Source organism: Oncorhynchus masou, chromosome 29 (assembly GCF_036934945.1).
Source record: "Oncorhynchus masou masou isolate Uvic2021 chromosome 29, UVic_Omas_1.1, whole genome shotgun sequence".
In the NCBI taxonomy this organism is placed as follows: domain Eukaryota; kingdom Metazoa; phylum Chordata; class Actinopteri; order Salmoniformes; family Salmonidae; genus Oncorhynchus; species Oncorhynchus masou.
This window is the reverse complement of record NC_088240.1, coordinates 92,602,743-92,620,236: the sequence shown is the minus strand read 5'-3', so window position 1 is coordinate 92,620,236 and position 17,494 is coordinate 92,602,743. Positions and strand designations below refer to the sequence as shown.

Sequence of the window (17,494 nt, the reverse complement as noted above, 5' to 3'; positions counted from 1 at the left end):
CTGAGAGATGATAGGTAGTTATAACACTCCTTATAGGGATACTGAGAGATGATAGGTAGTTATAACACTCCTTATAGGGATACTGAGAGATGATAGGTAGTTATGACACTCCTTATAGGGATACTGAGAGATGATAGGTAGTTATAATGCAACTAGGAATACTGAGAGATGATAGGTAGTTATAACACTCCTTATAGGGATACTGAGAGATGATAGGTAGTTATAACACTCCTTATAGGGATACTGAGAGATGATAGGTAGTTATAACACTCCTTATAGGGATACTGAGAGATGATAGGTAGTTATAACACTCCTTATAGGGATACTGAGAGATGATAGGTAGTTATAACACTCCTTATAGGGATACTGAGAGATGATAGGTAGTTATAACACTCCTTATAGGGATACTGAGAGATGATAGGTAGTTATAACACTCCTTATAGGGATACTGAGAGATGATAGGTAGTTATAACATTCCGTATAGGGATACTGAGAGATGATAGGTAGTTATAACACTCCTTATAGGGATACTGAGAGATGATAGGTAGTTATAACACTCCTTATAGGGATACTGAGAGATGATAGGTAGTTATAACACTCCTTATAGGGATACTGAGAGATGATAGGTAGTTATAACATTCCGTATAGGGATACTGAGAGATGATAGGTAGTTATAACACTCCTTATAGGGATACTGAGAGATGATAGGTAGTTATAATGCAACTAGGAATACTGAGAGATGATAGGTAGTTAACAGAGTGGTAAACAGAGTGGTGAGAGACTATGAGTGGTAAACAGAGTGGTGAACAGAGTGGTGAGAGACTATGAGTGGTGAACAGAGTGGTGAGAGACTATGAGTGGTAAACAGAGTGGTGAACAGAGTGGTGAGAGACTATGAGTGGTAAACAGAGTGGTAAACAGAGTGGTGAGAGACTATGAGTGGTAAACAGAGTGGTGAGAGACTATGAGTGGTAAACAGAGTGGTAAACAGAGTGGTGAGAGACTATGAGTGGTAAACAGAGTGGTAAACAGAGTGGTGAGAGACTATGAGTGGTGAACAGAGTGGTGAACAGAGTGTTGAGAGACTATGAGTGGTAAACAGAGTGGTGAGAGACTATGAGTGGTGAACAGAGTGGTGAACAGAGTGGTGAGAGACTATGAGTGGTGAACAGAGTGGTGAGAGACTATGAGTGGTGAACAGAGTGGTGAACAGAGTGTTGAGAGACTATGAGTGGTGAACAGAGTGGTGAGAGACTGAGTGGTAAACAGAGTGGTGAACAGAGTGGTGAGAGATTATGAGTGGTGAACAGAGTGGTGAGAGACTATGAGTGGTAAACAGAGTGGTGAACAGAGTGGTGAGAGACTATGAGTGGTGAACAGAGTGGTGAGAGACTATGAGTGGTGAACAGAGTGGTGAGAGACTATGAGTGGTAAACAGAGGGGTGAACAGAGTGGTGTGAGACTATGAGTGGTAAACAGAGTGGTAAACAGAGTGGTGAGAGACTATGAGTGGTAAACAGAGTGGTGAGAGACTATGAGTGGTAAACAGAGTGGTAAACAGAGTGGTGAGAGACTATGAGTGGTAAACAGAGTGGTGAGAGACTATGAGTGGTAAACAGAGTGGTAAACAGAGTGGTGAGAGACTATGAGTGGTAAACAGAGTGGTGAGAGACTATGAGTGGTGAACAGAGTGGTGAGAGACTATGAGCGGTAAACAGAGTGGTAAACAGAGTGGTGAGAGACTATGAGTGGTAAACAGAGTGGTAAACAGAGTGGTAAGCAGAGTGGTGAGAGACTATGAGTGGTAAACAGAGTGGTAAACAGAGTGGTGAGAGACTATGAGTGGTAAACAGAGTGGTAAACAGAGTGGTGAGAGACTATGAGTGGTAAACATAGTTGTAAACAGAGTGGTGAGAGACTATGAGTGGTAAACAGAGTGGTGAGAGACTATGAGTGGTAAACAGAGTGGTAAACAGAGTGGTGAGAGACTATGAGTGGTAAACAGAGTGGTAAACAGAGTGGTGAGAGACTATGAGTGGTAAACAGAGTGGTGAGAGACTATGAGTGGTAAACATAGTTGTAAACAGAGTGGTGAGAGACTATGAGTGGTAAACAGAGTGGTGAGAGACTATGAGTGGTAAACAGAGTGGTAAACAGAGTGGTGAGAGACTATGAGTGGTAAACAGCGTGGTAAACAGAGTGGTGAGAGACTATGAGTGGTAAACAGAGTGGTAAACAGAGTGGTGAGAGACTATGAGTGGTAAACAGAGTGGTAAACAGAGTGGTGAGAGACTATGAGTGGTAAACAGAGTGGTAAACAGAGTGGTGAGAGACTATGAGTGGTAAACAGAGTGGTGAACAGAGTGGTGAGAGACTATGAGTGGTAAACAGAGTGGTAAACAGAGTGGTGAGAGACTATGAGTGGTAAACATAGTTGTAAACAGAGTGGTGAGAGACTATGAGTGGTAAACAGAGTGGTGAGAGACTATGAGTGGTAAACAGAGTGGTGAGAGACTATGAGTGGTAAACAGAGTGGTAAACAGAGTGGTGAGAGACTATGAGTGGTAAACAGAGTGGTGAGAGACTATGAGTGGTAAACAGAGTGGTGAGAGACTATGAGTGGTAAACAGAGTGGTAAACAGAGTGGTGAGAGACTATGAGTGGTAAACAGAGTGGTGAGAGACTATGAGTGGTAAACAGAGTGGTAAACAGAGTGGTGAGAGACTATGAGTGGTAAACAGAGTGGTGAACAGAGTGGTGAGAGACTATGAGTGGTAAATAGAGTGGTAAACAAAGTGGTGAGAGACTATGAGTGGTAAACATAGTTGTAAACAGAGTGGTGAGAGACTATGAGTGGTAAACAGAGTGGTGAGAGACTATGAGTGGTAGACAGAGTGGTAAACAGAGTGGTGAGAGACTATGAGTGGTAAACAGAGTGGTAAACAGAGTGGTGAGAGACTATGAGTGGTAAACAGAGTGGTGAGAGACTATGAGTGGTAAACAGAGTGGTGAGAGACTATGAGTGGTAAACAGAGTGGTAAACAGAGTGGTGAGAGACTATGAGTGGTAAACAGAGTGGTAAACAGAGTGGTGAGAGACTATGAGTGGTAAACAGAGTGGTGAACAGAGTGGTGAGAGACTATGAGTGGTAAACAGAGTGGTAAACAGAGTGGTGAGAGACTATGAGTGGTAAACATAGTTGTAAACAGAGTGGTGAGAGACTATGAGTGGTAAACAGAGTGGTGAGAGACTATGAGTGGTAAACAGAGTGGTGAGAGACTATGAGTGGTAAACAGAGTGGTAAACAGAGTGGTGAGAGACTATGAGTGGTAAACAGAGTGGTGAGAGACTATGAGTGGTAAACAGAGTGGTGAGAGACTATGAGTGGTAAACAGAGTGGTAAACAGAGTGGTGAGAGACTATGAGTGGTAAACAGAGTGGTGAGAGACTATGAGTGGTAAACAGAGTGGTAAACAGAGTGGTGAGAGACTATGAGTGGTAAACAGAGTGGTGAACAGAGTGGTGAGAGACTATGAGTGGTAAATAGAGTGGTAAACAGAGTGGTGAGAGACTATGAGTGGTAAACATAGTTGTAAACAGAGTGGTGAGAGACTATGAGTGGTAAACAGAGTGGTGAGAGACTATGAGTGGTAAACAGAGTGGTAAACAGAGTGGTGAGAGACTATGAGTGGTAAACAGAGTGGTAAACAGAGTGGTGAGAGACTATGAGTGGTAAACAGAGTGGTGAGAGACTATGAGTGGTAAACAGAGTGGTGAGAGACTATGAGTGGTAAACAGAGTGGTGAGAGTCTATGAGTGGTAAACAGAGTGGTGAGAGACTATGAGTGGTAAACAGAGTGGTGAGAGACTATGAGTGGTAAACAGAGTGGTAAACAGAGTGGTGAGAGACTATGAGTGGTAAACAGAGTGGTGAGAGACTATGAGTGGTAAACAGAGTGGTAAACAGAGTGGTGAGAGACTATGAGTGGTAAACAGAGTGGTGAGAGACTATGAGTGGTAAACAGAGTGGTAAACAGAGTGGTGAGAGACTATGAGTGGTAAATAGAGTGGTAAACAGAGTGGTGAGAGACTATGAGTGGTAAACATAGTTGTAAACAGAGTGGTGAGAGACTATGAGTGGTAAACAGAGTGGTGAGAGACTATGAGTGGTAAACAGAGTGGTAAACAGAGTGGTGAGAGACTATGAGTGGTAAACAGAGTGGTAAACAGAGTGGTGAGAGACTATGAGTGGTAAACAGAGTGGTAAACAGAGTGGTGAGAGACTATGAGTGGTAAACAGAGTGGTGAGCAGAGTGGTGAGAGACTATGAGTGGTAAACAGAGTGGTAAACAGAGTGGTGAGAGACTATGAGTGGTAAACATAGTTGTAAACAGAGTGGTGAGAGACTATGAGTGGTAAACAGAGTGGTGAGAGACTATGAGTGGTAAACAGAGTGGTGAGAGACTATGAGTGGTAAACAGAGTGGTAAACAGAGTGGTTAGAGACTATGAGTGGTAAACAGAGTGGTGAGAGACTATGAGTGGTAAACAGAGTGGTAAACAGAGTGGTGAGAGACTATGAGTGGTAAACAGAGTGGTGAGAGACTATGAGTGGTAAACAGAGTGGTAAACAGAGTGGTGAGAGACTATGAGTGGTAAACAGAGTGGTGAACAGAGTGGTGAGAGACTATGAGTGGTAAATAGAGTGGTAAACAGAGTGGTGAGAGACTATGAGTGGTAAACAGAGTGGTGAGAGACTATGAGTGGTAAACAGAGTGGTAAACAGAGTGGTGAGAGACTATGAGTGGTAAACAGAGTGGTAAACAGAGTGGTGAGAGACTATGAGTGGTAAACAGAGTGGTGAGAGACTATGAGTGGTAAACAGAGTGGTGAGAGACTATGAGTGGTAAACAGAGTGGTAAACAGAGTGGTGAGAGACTATGAGTGGTAAACAGAGTGGTAAACAGAGTGGTAAACAGAGTGATGAGAGACTATGAGTGGAGAACAGAAATAAACCTAAAGAGTTCAGAAGGTGTTCAGAACACAATGCCATCCATCATCTCTGCAGGCTGTTATATATGGATATTCCTACTCCTGGTAGTCATGGTGTGGAGAGAGTTGGGCATGTGGGGGAGAGTGGTAACATGCTGTTTTAAGTAAGGGGTGAGAGGGTGAAGAGATTGATGTGGGAGAGTGCTGAGGAGACTGATTCGCTGAAGAGATTTATGTGGGAGACGGGGGAAGAGAGTGATTGGTGAAAGCTTTCTAATATACTGTAAAATGTATATTTACGGTTAGGAACCCACAGAGAGACAGACAGGGTTAGTGATAGAACAACCCACTGAGAGACAGACAGGGTTAGTGATAGAACAACCCACTGAGAGACAGACAGGGTTAGTGATAGAACAACCCACTGAGAGACAGACAGGGTTAGTGATAGAACAACCCACTGAGAGACAGACAGGGTTAGTGATAGAACAACCCACTGAGAGACAGACAGGGTTAGTGATAGAACAACCCACTGAGAGACAGACAGGGTTAGTGATAGAACAACCCACTGAGAGACAGACAGGGTTAGTGATAGAACAACCCACTGAGAGACAGACAGGGTTAGTGATAGAACAACCCACTGAGAGACAGACAGGGTTAGTGATAGAACAACCCACTGAGAGACAGACAGGGTTAGTGATAGAACAACCCACTGAGAGACAGACAGGGTTAGTGATAGAACAACCCACTGAGAGACAGACAGGGTTAGTGATAGAACAACCCACTGAGAGACAGACAGGGTTAGTGATAGAACAACCCACTGAGAGACAGACAGGGTTAGTGATAGAACAACCCACTGACAGACAGACAGGGTTAGTGATAGAACAACCCACTGAGAGACAGACAGGGTTAGTGATAGAACAACCCACAGAGAGACAGACAGGGTTAGTGATAGAACAACCCACTGAGAGACAGACAGGGTTAGTGATAGAACAACCCACAGAGAGACAGACAGGGTTAGTGATAGAACAACCCACTGAGAGACAGACAGGGTTAGTGATAGAACAACCCACTGAGAGACAGACAGGGTTAGTGATAGAACAACCCACTGAGAGACAGACAGGGTTAGTGATAGAACAACCCACTGAGAGACAGACAGGGTTAGTGATAGAACAACCCACTGAGAGACAGACAGGGTTAGTGATAGAACAACCCACAGAGAGACAGACAGGGTTAGTGATAGAACAACCCACAGAGAGACAGACAGGGTTAGTGATAGAACAACCCACTGAGAGACAGACAGGGTTAGTGATAGAACAACCCACAGAGAGACAGACAGGGTTAGTGATAGAACAACCCACAGAGAGACAGACAGGGTTAGTGATAGAACAACCCACTGAGAGACAGACAGGGTTAGTGATAGAACAACCCACAGAGAGACAGACAGGGTTAGTGATAGAACAACCCACTGAGAGACAGACAGGTTTAGTGATAGAACAACCCACTGAGAGACAGACAGGGTTAGTGATAGAACAACCCACTGTGAGACAGACAGGGTTAGTGATAGAACAACCCACTGACAGACAGACAGGGTTAGTGATAGAACAACCCACTGAGAGACAGACAGGGTTAGTGATAGAACAACCCACAGAGAGACAGACAGGGTTAGTGATAGAACAACCCACTGAGAGACAGACAGGGTTAGTGATAGAACAACCCACAGAGAGACAGACAGGGTTAGTGATAGAACAACCCACTGAGAGACAGACAGGGTTAGTGATAGAACAACCCACTGAGAGACAGACAGGGTTAGTGATAGAACAACCCACTGAGAGACAGACAGGGTTAGTGATAGAACAACCCACTGAGAGACAGACAGGGTTAGTGATAGAACAACCCACTGAGAGACAGACAGGGTTAGTGATAGAACAACCCACTGAGAGACAGACAGGGTTAGTGATAGAACAACCCACTGAGAGACAGACAGGGTTAGTGATAGAACAACCCACAGAGAGACAGACAGGGTTAGTGATAGAACAACCCACAGAGAGACAGACAGGGTTAGTGATAGAACAACCCACTGAGAGACAGACAGGGTTAGTGATAGAACAACCCACAGAGAGACAGACAGGGTTAGTGATAGAACAACCCACAGAGAGACAGACAGGGTTAGTGATAGAACAACCCACTGAGAGACAGACAGGGTTAGTGATAGAACAACCCACAGAGAGACAGACAGGGTTAGTGATAGAACAACCCACTGAGAGACAGACAGGTTTAGTGATAGAACAACCCACTGAGAGACAGACAGGGTTAGTGATAGAACAACCCACTGTGAGACAGACAGGGTTAGTGATAGAACAACCCACTGACAGACAGACAGGGTTAGTGATAGAACAACCCACTGAGAGACAGACAGGACAGAGGCTGAGGAGAGCAGGAAGTAGACTTGGTGAGAGCGTTGTAATATATGCTGATCTCTACAGGTGGTAGACAGTGGGAGAGTGGTAGACAGTGGGAGAGTGGTAGACAGTGGGAGAGTGGTAGACAGTGGGAGAGTGGTAGACAGTGGGAGAGTGGTAGACAGTGGGAGAGTGGTAGACAGTGGGAGAGTGGTAGACAGTGGGAGAGTGGGAGACAGTGGGAGAGTGGTAGACAGTGGGAGAGTGGTAGACAGTGGGAGAGTGGTAGACAGTGGGAGAGTGGTAGACAGTGGGAGAGTGGTAGACAGTGGGAGAGTGGTAGACAGTGGGAGAGTGGTAGACAGTGGGAGAGTGGTAGACAGTGGGAGAGTGGTAGACAGTGGGAGAGTGGTAGACAGTGGGAGAGTGGTAAACAGTGGGAGAGTGGTAGACAGTGGGAGAGTGGTAGACAGTGGGAGAGTGGTAGACAGTGGGAGAGTGGTAGACAGTGGGAGAGTGGTAGACAGTGGGAGAGTGGTAGACAGTGGGAGAGTGGTAGACAGTGGGAGAGTGGTAGACAGTGGGAGAGTGGTAGACAGTGGGAGAGTGGTAGACAGTGGGAGAGTGGTAGACAGTGGGAGAGTGGTAGACAGTGGGAGAGTGGAAGACAGTGGGAGAGTGGTAGACAGTGGGAGAGTGGTAAACAGTGGGAGAGTGGTAGACAGTGGGAGAGTGGTAGACAGTGGGAGAGTGGTAGACAGTGGGAGAGTGGTAGACAGTGGGAGAGTGGTAGACAGTGGGAGAGTGGTAGACAGTGGGAGAGTGGTAGACAGTGGGAGAGTGGTAGACAGTGGGAGAGTGGTAGACAGTGGGAGAGTGGTAGACAGTGGGAGAGTGGTAGACAGTGGGAGAGTGGTAGACAGGTTTAGTGGTGCTGAGAGACTGAGACGGACCGATTGGGGCTGTGGTGAGATGTTGTGGGAGACAGGTGATGACAGGCATCGAGAATATAAAGTATGTTTATCTCTAAGTTTGGGGGGAGGTGGGACACAGGGTTAAAGGAGACAGAGAGACAGATGTTGAGGACAGTGGCTGGTGTTAGGGGGAGACAGAGAGACAGATGTTGAGGACAGTGGCTGGTGTTAGTGGGAGACAGAGAGACAGATGTTGAGGACAGTGGCTGGTGTTAGGGGGAGACAGAGAGACAGATGTTGAGGACAGTGGCTGGTGTTAGTGGGAGACAGAGAGACAGATGTTGAGGACAGTGGCTGGTGTTAGTGGGAGACAGGCAGGCAGACAGGCAGGCAGACAGACAGACAGACAGACAGACAGACAGACAGGCAGACAGAGAGGCAGACAGACAGACAAGCAGGCAGACGGACAGACAAACAGGGATGGTGGATGAGCTCAGTTAGCCTGGTCCCATCTGGAACCCTGGGTGTCCTTTAGCCAACTCCTCTGATGACTAGTGAGATGAGATGGCTGAAACAGATCCAGCTGGGCTTGTCAACACCAGTCCTGGAGGTCCTGGAGGACCAAAACACTAGAAAATTATACCAGCAGTACTTTGGCCCTCTAGGTCCACTAGTTGAATAGCATCATGGTATGACAATGATAGACAGAGGACTTGGTTAAACCCTGCCATCATGGCATGACAACGATAGTCAGGGGACTTGGTTAAACCCTGCCATCATGGTATGACAACGATAGACAGAGGACTTGGTTAAACCCTGCCATCATGTTATGACAACGATAGACAGAGGACTTGGTTAAACCCTGCCATCATGGTATGACAACGTTAGTCAGAGGACTTGGTTAAACTCTGCCATCATGGCATGACAACGTTAGTCAGAGGACTTGGTTAAACCCTGCCATCATGGCATGACAACGATAGACAGAGGACTTGGTTAAACCCTGCCATCATGGCATGACAACGATAGTCAGGGGACTTGGTTAAACCCTGCCATCGTGGCATGACAACGATAGACAGAGGACTTGGTTAAACCCTGCCATCATGGCATGACAACGATAGACAGAGGACTTGGTTAAACCCTGCCATCATGGCATGACAACGATAGACAGAGGACTTGGTTAAACCCTGCCATCGTGGCATGACAACGATAGACAGAGGACTTGGTTAAACCCTGCCATCGTGGCATGACAATGATAGGTAGAGGACTTGGTTAAACCCTGCCATCGTGGCATGACAACGATAGACAGAGGACTTGGTTAAACCCTGCCATCGTGGCATGACAACGATAGACAGAGGACTTGGTTAAACCCTGCCATCGTGGCATGACACCGATAGACAGAGGACTTGGTTAAACCCTGCCATCGTGGCATGACAACGATAGACAGAGGACTTGGTTAAACCCTGCCATCATGGCATTACACCGATAGACAGAGGACTTGGTTAAACCCTGCCATCGTGGCATGACAACGATAGACAGAGGACTTGTTTAAACCCTGCCATCATGGCATGACAACGATAGACAGAGGACTTGGTTAAACCCTGCCATCATGGCATGACACCGATAGACAGAGGACTTGGTTAAACCCTGCCATCATGGCATGACAACGATAGACAGAGGACTTGGTTAAACCCTGCCATCATGGTATGACAACGATAGACAGAGGACTTGGTTAAACCCTGCCATCATGGTATGACAACGATAGACAGAGGACTTGGTTAAACCCTGCCATCGTGGCATGACAACGATAGACAGAGGACTTGGTTAAACCCTGCCATCGTGGCATGACAACGATAGACAGAGGACTTGGTTAAACCCTGCCATCGTGGCATGACAACGATAGACAGAGGACTTGGTTAAACCCTGCCATCTTGGCATGACAACGATAGACAGAGGACTTGGTTAAACCCTGCCATCGTGGCATGACAACGATAGACAGAGGACTTGGTTAAACCCTGCCATCGTGGCATGACACCGATAGACAGAGGACTTGGTTAAACCCTGCCATCATGGCATGACAACCAGCAGCATTCTATCCATTACACTGTAACATACTACTTTCACTACAAAAGCAATTCACGTACTTACTCCGTGTTTCTTCATTAGCCCTGTGCTATTGACACATCATAAATTATGTCTGTAACCCATTAACCTTTTATTTAAGAATAAGGCCAGCAGCAACCCACCCTGAATCCCACTGCTCGTTTGCATCTGAAGCTAAACAGGGTTGGTCCTGGTGAGTCCCTGGATGGGAGACCAGATGCTACTGGAAGTGCTGGTTCCTCTGGTCTAAAGACAATAGGTACAGTGTCTTGTGAAAGTATCCACCCCCCTTGGCATTTTTCCTAATTTTGTTGCCTTACAACCTGGAATTAAAATGGATTTTTGCGGGGTTCGTATAATTTGATTCACGCAACATGCCTAACACTTTGAAGATGCAAGCGATTTTTTATTGTGAAACAAACAAGAAATATGAAAAAAAACTGAAAACTAACCCCCCCCCCCACAGAGTCAATACTTTGTAGAGTCACCATACTCCAGATTACACCTGATCTAGGACCAGCCTACAGCTAGCTGTGTCTCTCTTCATACCAGTATACTCCAGATTACACCTGATCTAGGACCAGCCTACAGCTAGCTGTGTCTCTCTTCATACCAGTATACTTCAGATTACACCTGATCTAGGGCCAGCCTATAGCTAGGTGTATCTCTCCATACCTGTATACTCCAAATTACACCTGATCTAGGACCAGCATATAGCTAGGTGTATCTCTCCATACCTGTATACTCCAGATTACACCTGATCTAAGACCAGTCTATAGCTAGGTGTATCTCTCCATACCTGTATACTCGCGATTACACCTGATCTAGGACCAGTCTATAGCTAGGTGTATCTCTTCATACCTGTATACTCCAGATTACACCTGATCTAGGACCAGCCTATAGCTAGGTGTATCTCTTCACACCTGTATACTTCAGATTACACCTGATCTAGGACCAGCCTATAGCTAGGTGTATCTCTTCATACCTGTATACTCCAGATTACACCTGATCTAGGACCAGTTTATAGCTAGGTGTATCTCTTCATACCTGTATACTCCAGATTACACCTGATCGAGGACCAGCCTATAGCTAGGTGTATCTCTTCATACCTGTATACTTCAGATTACACCTGATCTAGGACCAGCCTATAGCTCGGTGTATCTCTCCATACCTGTATACTCCAGATTACACCTGATCTAGGACCAGCCTATAGCTAGGTGTATCTCTCCATACCTGTATACTCCAGGTGGAAGCCTGCTGCAGACACACTGATGTCGGACTGGAAGGTCAGGTAGATGTTGTTGGAGGTGCTGTTCAGGAGCTGGGGGATGGTCGTACCTACAGAACGTACCCATGGAGACAGTGAAGTGGGAGTTACAGTAGGAAGGGTGTCTAGGGGGAAATACATACACTGTATGTGACTGGAACGTAGAATGTACGCATGGAGACAGTCAATAGGAAAATATCATAAAATACACTACACCAGGGATCCCCAACCCTGTTCCCGGAGAGAAACCCTCCTGTAGGTTTTAACTCCAACCCTGTTCTTGGAGAGAAACCCTCCGGTAGGATTTAACTCCAACCCTGTTCCTGGAGAGAAACCCTCCTGTAGGTTTTAACTCCAACCCTGTTCCTGGAGAGAAACCCTCCTGTAGGTTCTAACTCCAACCCTGTTCCTGGAGAGAAACCCTCCTGTAGGTTCTAACTCCAACCCTGTTCCTGGAGAGAAACCCTCCTGTAGGTTTTAACTCCAACCCTGTTCCTGGAGAGAGACCCTCCTGTAGGTTTTAACTCCAACCCTGTTCCTGGAGAGAAACCCTCCGGTAGGATTTAACTCCAACCCTGTTCCTGGAGAGAAACCCTCCTGTAGGTTTTAACTCCAACCCTGTTCCTGGAGAGAGACCCTTCTGTAAGGTTTTAACTCCAACCCAGTTCGTGGAGAGAGACCCTCCTGTAGGTTTTAACTTCAACCCTGTTCCTGGAGAGAGACCCTCCTGTAGGTTTTAAATCCAACCCAGTTCTTGGAGAGAGACCCTCCTGTAGGTTTTAACTCCAACCCCGGTCCTGGAGAGAGACCCTCCTGTAGGTTTTACAAGCATTTCGCTACACTACAAGCATTTCGCCACACGCGCATTAACATCTGCTAACCATGTGTATGTAACAAATAAAATTTGATTTGATTTGAACTCCAACCCTGTTCCTGGAGAGAGACCCTCCTGTAGGTTTTTAACTCCAACCCTGTTCCTGGAGAGAGACCCTCCTGTAGGTTTTAACTCCAACCCTGTTCCTGGAAAGAGACCCTCCTGTAGATTTTAACTCCAACCCTGTTCCTGGAGAGAGACCCTCCTGTAGGTTTGAACTCCAACCCTGTTCCTGGAGAGAGACCCTCCTGTAGGTTTTAACTCCAACCCTGTTCCTGGAGAGAGACCCTTCTGTAAGGTTTTAACTGCAACCCAGTTCGTGGAGAGAGACCCTCCTGTAGGTTTTAACTTCAACCCTGTTCCTGGAGAGAGACACTCCTGTAGGTTTTAAATCCAACCCAGTTCTTGGAGAGAGACCCTCCTGTAGGTTTTAACTCCAACCCTGGTCCTGGAGAGAGACCCTCCTGTAGGTTTTACAAGCATTTCGCTACACTACAAGCATTTCGCCACACGTGCATTAACATCTGCTAACCATGTGTATGTGACAAATAAAATTTGATTTGATTTGAACTCCAACCCTGTTCCTGGAGAGAGACCCTCCTGTAGGTTTTTAACTCCAACCCTGTTCCTGGAGAGAGACCCTCCTGTAGGTTTTAACTCCAACCCTGTTCCTGGAGAGAGACCCTCCTGTAGGTTTTAACTCCAACCCTGTTCCTGGAGAGAGACACTCCTGTAGGTTTGAACTCCAACCCTGTTCCTGGAGAGAGACCCTTCTGTAAGGTTTTAACTCCAACCCAGTTCGTGGAGAGAGACCCTCCTGTAGGTTTTAACTTCAACCCTGTTCCTGGAGAGAGACCCTCCTGTAGGTTTTGAATCCAAACCAGTTCTTGGAGAGAGACCCTCCTGTAGGTTTTAACTCCAACCCTGGTCCTGTAGAGAGACCCTCCTGTAGGTTTTACAAGCATTTCGCTACACTACAAGCATTTTGCCACACGCGCATTAACATCTGCTAACCATGTGTATGTGACAAATAAAATTTGATTTGATTTGAACTCCAACCCTGTTCCTGGAGAGAGACCCTCCTGTAGGTTTTTAACTCCAACCCTGTTCCTGGAGAGAGACCCTCCTGTAGGTTTTAACTCCAACCCTGTTCCTGGAGAGAGACCCTCCTGTAGGTTTTTAACTCCAACCCTGTTCATGGAGAGAGACCCTCCTGTAGGTTTTAACTCCAACCCTGTTCCTGGAGAGATACTGTTTTACGGGCTTTAACTCCAACCCTGTTCCTGGAGAGAGACCCTCCTGTAGGTTTTAACTCCAACCCTGTTCCTGGAGAGAGACCCTCCTGTAGGTTTTAACTCCAACCCTGTTCCTGGAGAGAGACCCTCCTGTAGGTTTGAACTCCAACCCTGTTCCTGGAGAGAGACCCTTCTGTAACGTTTTAACTCCAACCCAGTTCGTGGAGAGAGACCCTCCTGTAGGTTTTAACTTCAACCCTGTTCCTGGAGAGAGACCCTCCTGTAGGTTTTGAATCCAAACCAGTTCTTGGAGAGAGACCCTCCTGTAGGTTTTAACTCCAACCCTGGTCCTGGAGAGAGACCCTCCTGTAGGTTTTACAAGCATTTCGCTACACTACAAGCATTTTGCCACACGCACATTAACATCTGCTAACCATGTGTATGTGACAAATAAAATTTGATTTGATTTGAACTCCAACCCTGTTCCTGGAGAGAGACCCTCCTGTAGGTTTTTAACTCCAACCCTGTTCCTGGAGAGAGACCCTCCTGTAGGTTTTAACTCCAACCCTGTTCCTGGAGAGAGACCCTCCTGTAGGTTTTAACTCCAACCCTGTTCCTGGAGAGAGACCCTCCTGTAGGTTTTAACTCCAACCCTGTTCCTGGAGAGAGACCCTCCTGTAGGTTTTTAACTCCAACCCTGTTCCTGGAGAGAGACCCTCCTGTAGGTTTTAACTCCAAAACTGTTCCTGGAGAGATACTGTTTTACGGGCTTTAACTCCAACCCTGTTCCTGGAGAGAGACCCTCTTGTAGGGTTTTACTCCAACCCTGTTCCTGGAGAGAGACCCTCTTGTAGGTTTTAACTCCAACCCTGTTCCTGGAGAGAGACCCTCCTGTAGGTTTTAACTCCAACCTTGTTCCTGGAGAGAGACCCTCCTGTAGGGTTTTACTCCAACCCTAATGTAGCGCACTTGATTCTAATAATTAGCTGGATGATATGCTGAATCTGATTAGTTACAACTGGGGTTGGGGTTGGAGTGAAAACCTACAGGAGGTCAGCTCTCCAGGAACAAGGTTAGAGAGTCATGCCCTACACACATCCATTGTCTCTGAGCAGCTGCTGGATATGTATTTATTAAGTCCTATTAGATAGATTTATTTGACACTCTTTCCATCACTCAGGTCTTCTTCATCAGAAGGACTAGAGTCAGTCAGGTCTTCTTCATCAGCTGAAGACTAGAGTCGGTCAGGTCTTCTTCATCAGAAGGACTAGAGTCAGTCAGGTCTTCTTCATCAGCTGAAGACTAGAGTCGGTCAGGTCTTCTTCATCAGAAGGACTAGAGTCAGTCAGGTCTTCTTCATCAGCTGAAGACTAGAGTCGGTCAGGTCTTCTTCATCAGAAGGACTAGAGTCAGTCAGGTCTTCTTCATCAGGTGAAGACTAGAGTCTGTCAGGTCTTCTTCATCAGGTGAAGACTAGAGTCCATCAGGTCTTCTTCATCAGGTGAAGACTAGAGTCCGTCGGGTATTCTTCATCAGGTGAAGACTATTTAATTTTGCTGGGCAAGTCAAAGGGAATCAGTCAGGTCTTCTTCGTCAGGTAAAGACTAGAGTCAGTCAGGTCTTCTTCGTCAGGTAAAGACTAGAGTCAGTCAGGTCTTCTTCGTCAGGTAAAGACTTTTTAATTTTGCTGGGCAAGTCAAAGGGAGTCCGTCAGGTCTTCTTCGTCAGGTAAAGACTTTTTAATTTTGCTGGGCAAGTCAAAGGGAGTCCGTCAGGTCTTCTTCGTCAGGTAAAGACTTTTTAATTTTGCTGGGCAAGTCAAAGGGAATCAGTCAGGTCTTCTTCGTCAGGTAAAGACTAGAGTCAGTCAGGTCTTCTTCGTCAGGTAAAGACATTTTAATTTTGCTGGGCAAGTCAAAGGGAGTCCGTCAGGTCTTCGTCAGGTAAAGACTAGAGTCAGTCAGGTCTTCTTCGTCAGGTAAAGACTTTTTAATTTTGCTGGGAAAGTCAAAGGGAGTCTGTCAGGTCTTTCTTCATTTCCCTGAACTGCGCCGTTTGGAGATTCGGATGACTTTTCTCAAAGAGCCAAATGTCGTCTCCCCCCGTCACATCCATAAGTACTGTGTTCCGATCAGACATCATTATCAATTCCAAAATGGGAGTTTTTGTTACTGAGTGTTCCGATCAGACATCATTATCAATTCCAAAATGGGAGCTTTAAAAGACAAATTCTGGAGGTTGTTTCACCTGAATAGCTGCCAAGCCTTGGCGCGTTGCCATCGACGCCGTCAAAAAAGTCCAAAGAGTCCCAGTTGTGTTCCGTGGCAAAAGTTATGACCTGTATCTGAAGAAAGGAACAAAGAAATACATTTAAGAGTAAAAAAAGAAATATCTAAGTTGAATAAAACAGTTGCCTCATCAATAATGGGATACATTTGAGCAAATTCCCATTCTAAGATAGAATGCCATGAAAGTTTAATTCTTAAACCCTTTTAACTATCAAAACTTTCCAACATTATATTCATAACGTTTCATGCTGCATCTCTCACTTGGATGCCTGCTCCCTCTGGCACAGAGACCTTCCAGATACAGTTGAGATAGTTGGCGTAGGGCTCTGGGTAACCAGGAGAAAGGATGGTCCCCTTACGAGATGTCAGCAGTCCTCCACAGGGAACTGCACATGATGAGAGAAGAGAGAGACAAGTCATCCAGAGGAGACCAGGGTGAGAGAAGAGAAAGACAAGTCACCCAGACACCAAGAGTAGAGAAGAGAGAGACAAGTCACCCAGACACCAAGAGTAGAGAAGAGAGAGACAAGTCACCCAGACATCAAGAGTAGAGAAGAGAGAGACAAGTCACCAGGAGGAGACCAGCGGTAGAGAAGAGAGAGACAAGTCACCCAGAGGAGACCAAGGGGAGAGAAGAGAGAGACAAGTCACCCAGAGGAGACCAGCGGTAGAGAAGAGAGAGACAAGTCACCCAGAGGAGATCAGGGTGAGAGAAGAGAGAGACAAGTCACCCAGACACCAAGATTAGAGAAGAGAGAGACAAGTCACCCAGACACTAAGAGTAGAGAAGAGAGAAACAAGTCACCCAGACACCAAGAGTAGAGAAGAGAGAGACATGTCACCCGAACACCAAGAGTAGAGAAGAGAGAGACAAGTCACCCAGACACCAAGAGTAGAGAAGAGAGAGACAAGTCACCCAGACACCAAGAGTAGAGAAGAGAGAGACAAGTCACACAGCGGGAGACCAGGGGAGAGAAGAGAGAGACAAGTCACCCAGAGGAGACCCGCAGTAGAGAAGAGAGAGACAAGTCACCCAGAGGAGACCAGCAGTAGAGAAGAGAGAGACAAGTCACCCAGAGGAGACCAACAGTAGAGAAGAGAGAGACACATTTTTTTTTAAATTTTACCTTTATTTAACCAGGCAAGTCAGTTAAGAACAAAATCTTATTTTCAATGACGGCCTAGGAACAGTGGGTTAACTGCCTGTTCAGGGGCAGAACAACAGATTTGTACCTTGTCAGCTCGGGGGTTTGAACTCGCAACGTTCCGGTTACTAGTCCAATGCTCTAACCACTAGGCGACCCTGAAGCCCCAATGACAAGACACCCAGCGGAGACCAGGGGGAGAGAAGAGAGAGACAAGTCACCCAGAGGAGACCAGCGGTAGAGAAGAGAGACAAGTCACCCAGAGGAGACCAGCAGTAGAG

The 17,494-nt window shown here is 46.3% G+C and overlaps 1 protein-coding gene across 1 annotated transcript in view; it reads right to left on the bottom strand.

Moving 5' to 3' along the window:
* LOC135519842 (CUB and sushi domain-containing protein 3-like) overlaps positions 1 to 17,494 on the bottom strand; it is a 241,788-nt gene that overhangs the window by 201,867 nt on the left and 22,427 nt on the right. The window contains exons 4-6 of the mRNA XM_064945048.1: positions 16,330 to 16,454; positions 16,028 to 16,124; positions 11,638 to 11,742 (exon numbers count right to left, since the gene is read on the bottom strand). Of these exons, the coding sequence (XP_064801120.1) occupies positions 11,638 to 11,742; positions 16,028 to 16,124; positions 16,330 to 16,454 (327 nt within the window). The remainder of the gene's footprint in view (positions 1 to 11,637; positions 11,743 to 16,027; positions 16,125 to 16,329; positions 16,455 to 17,494) is intronic.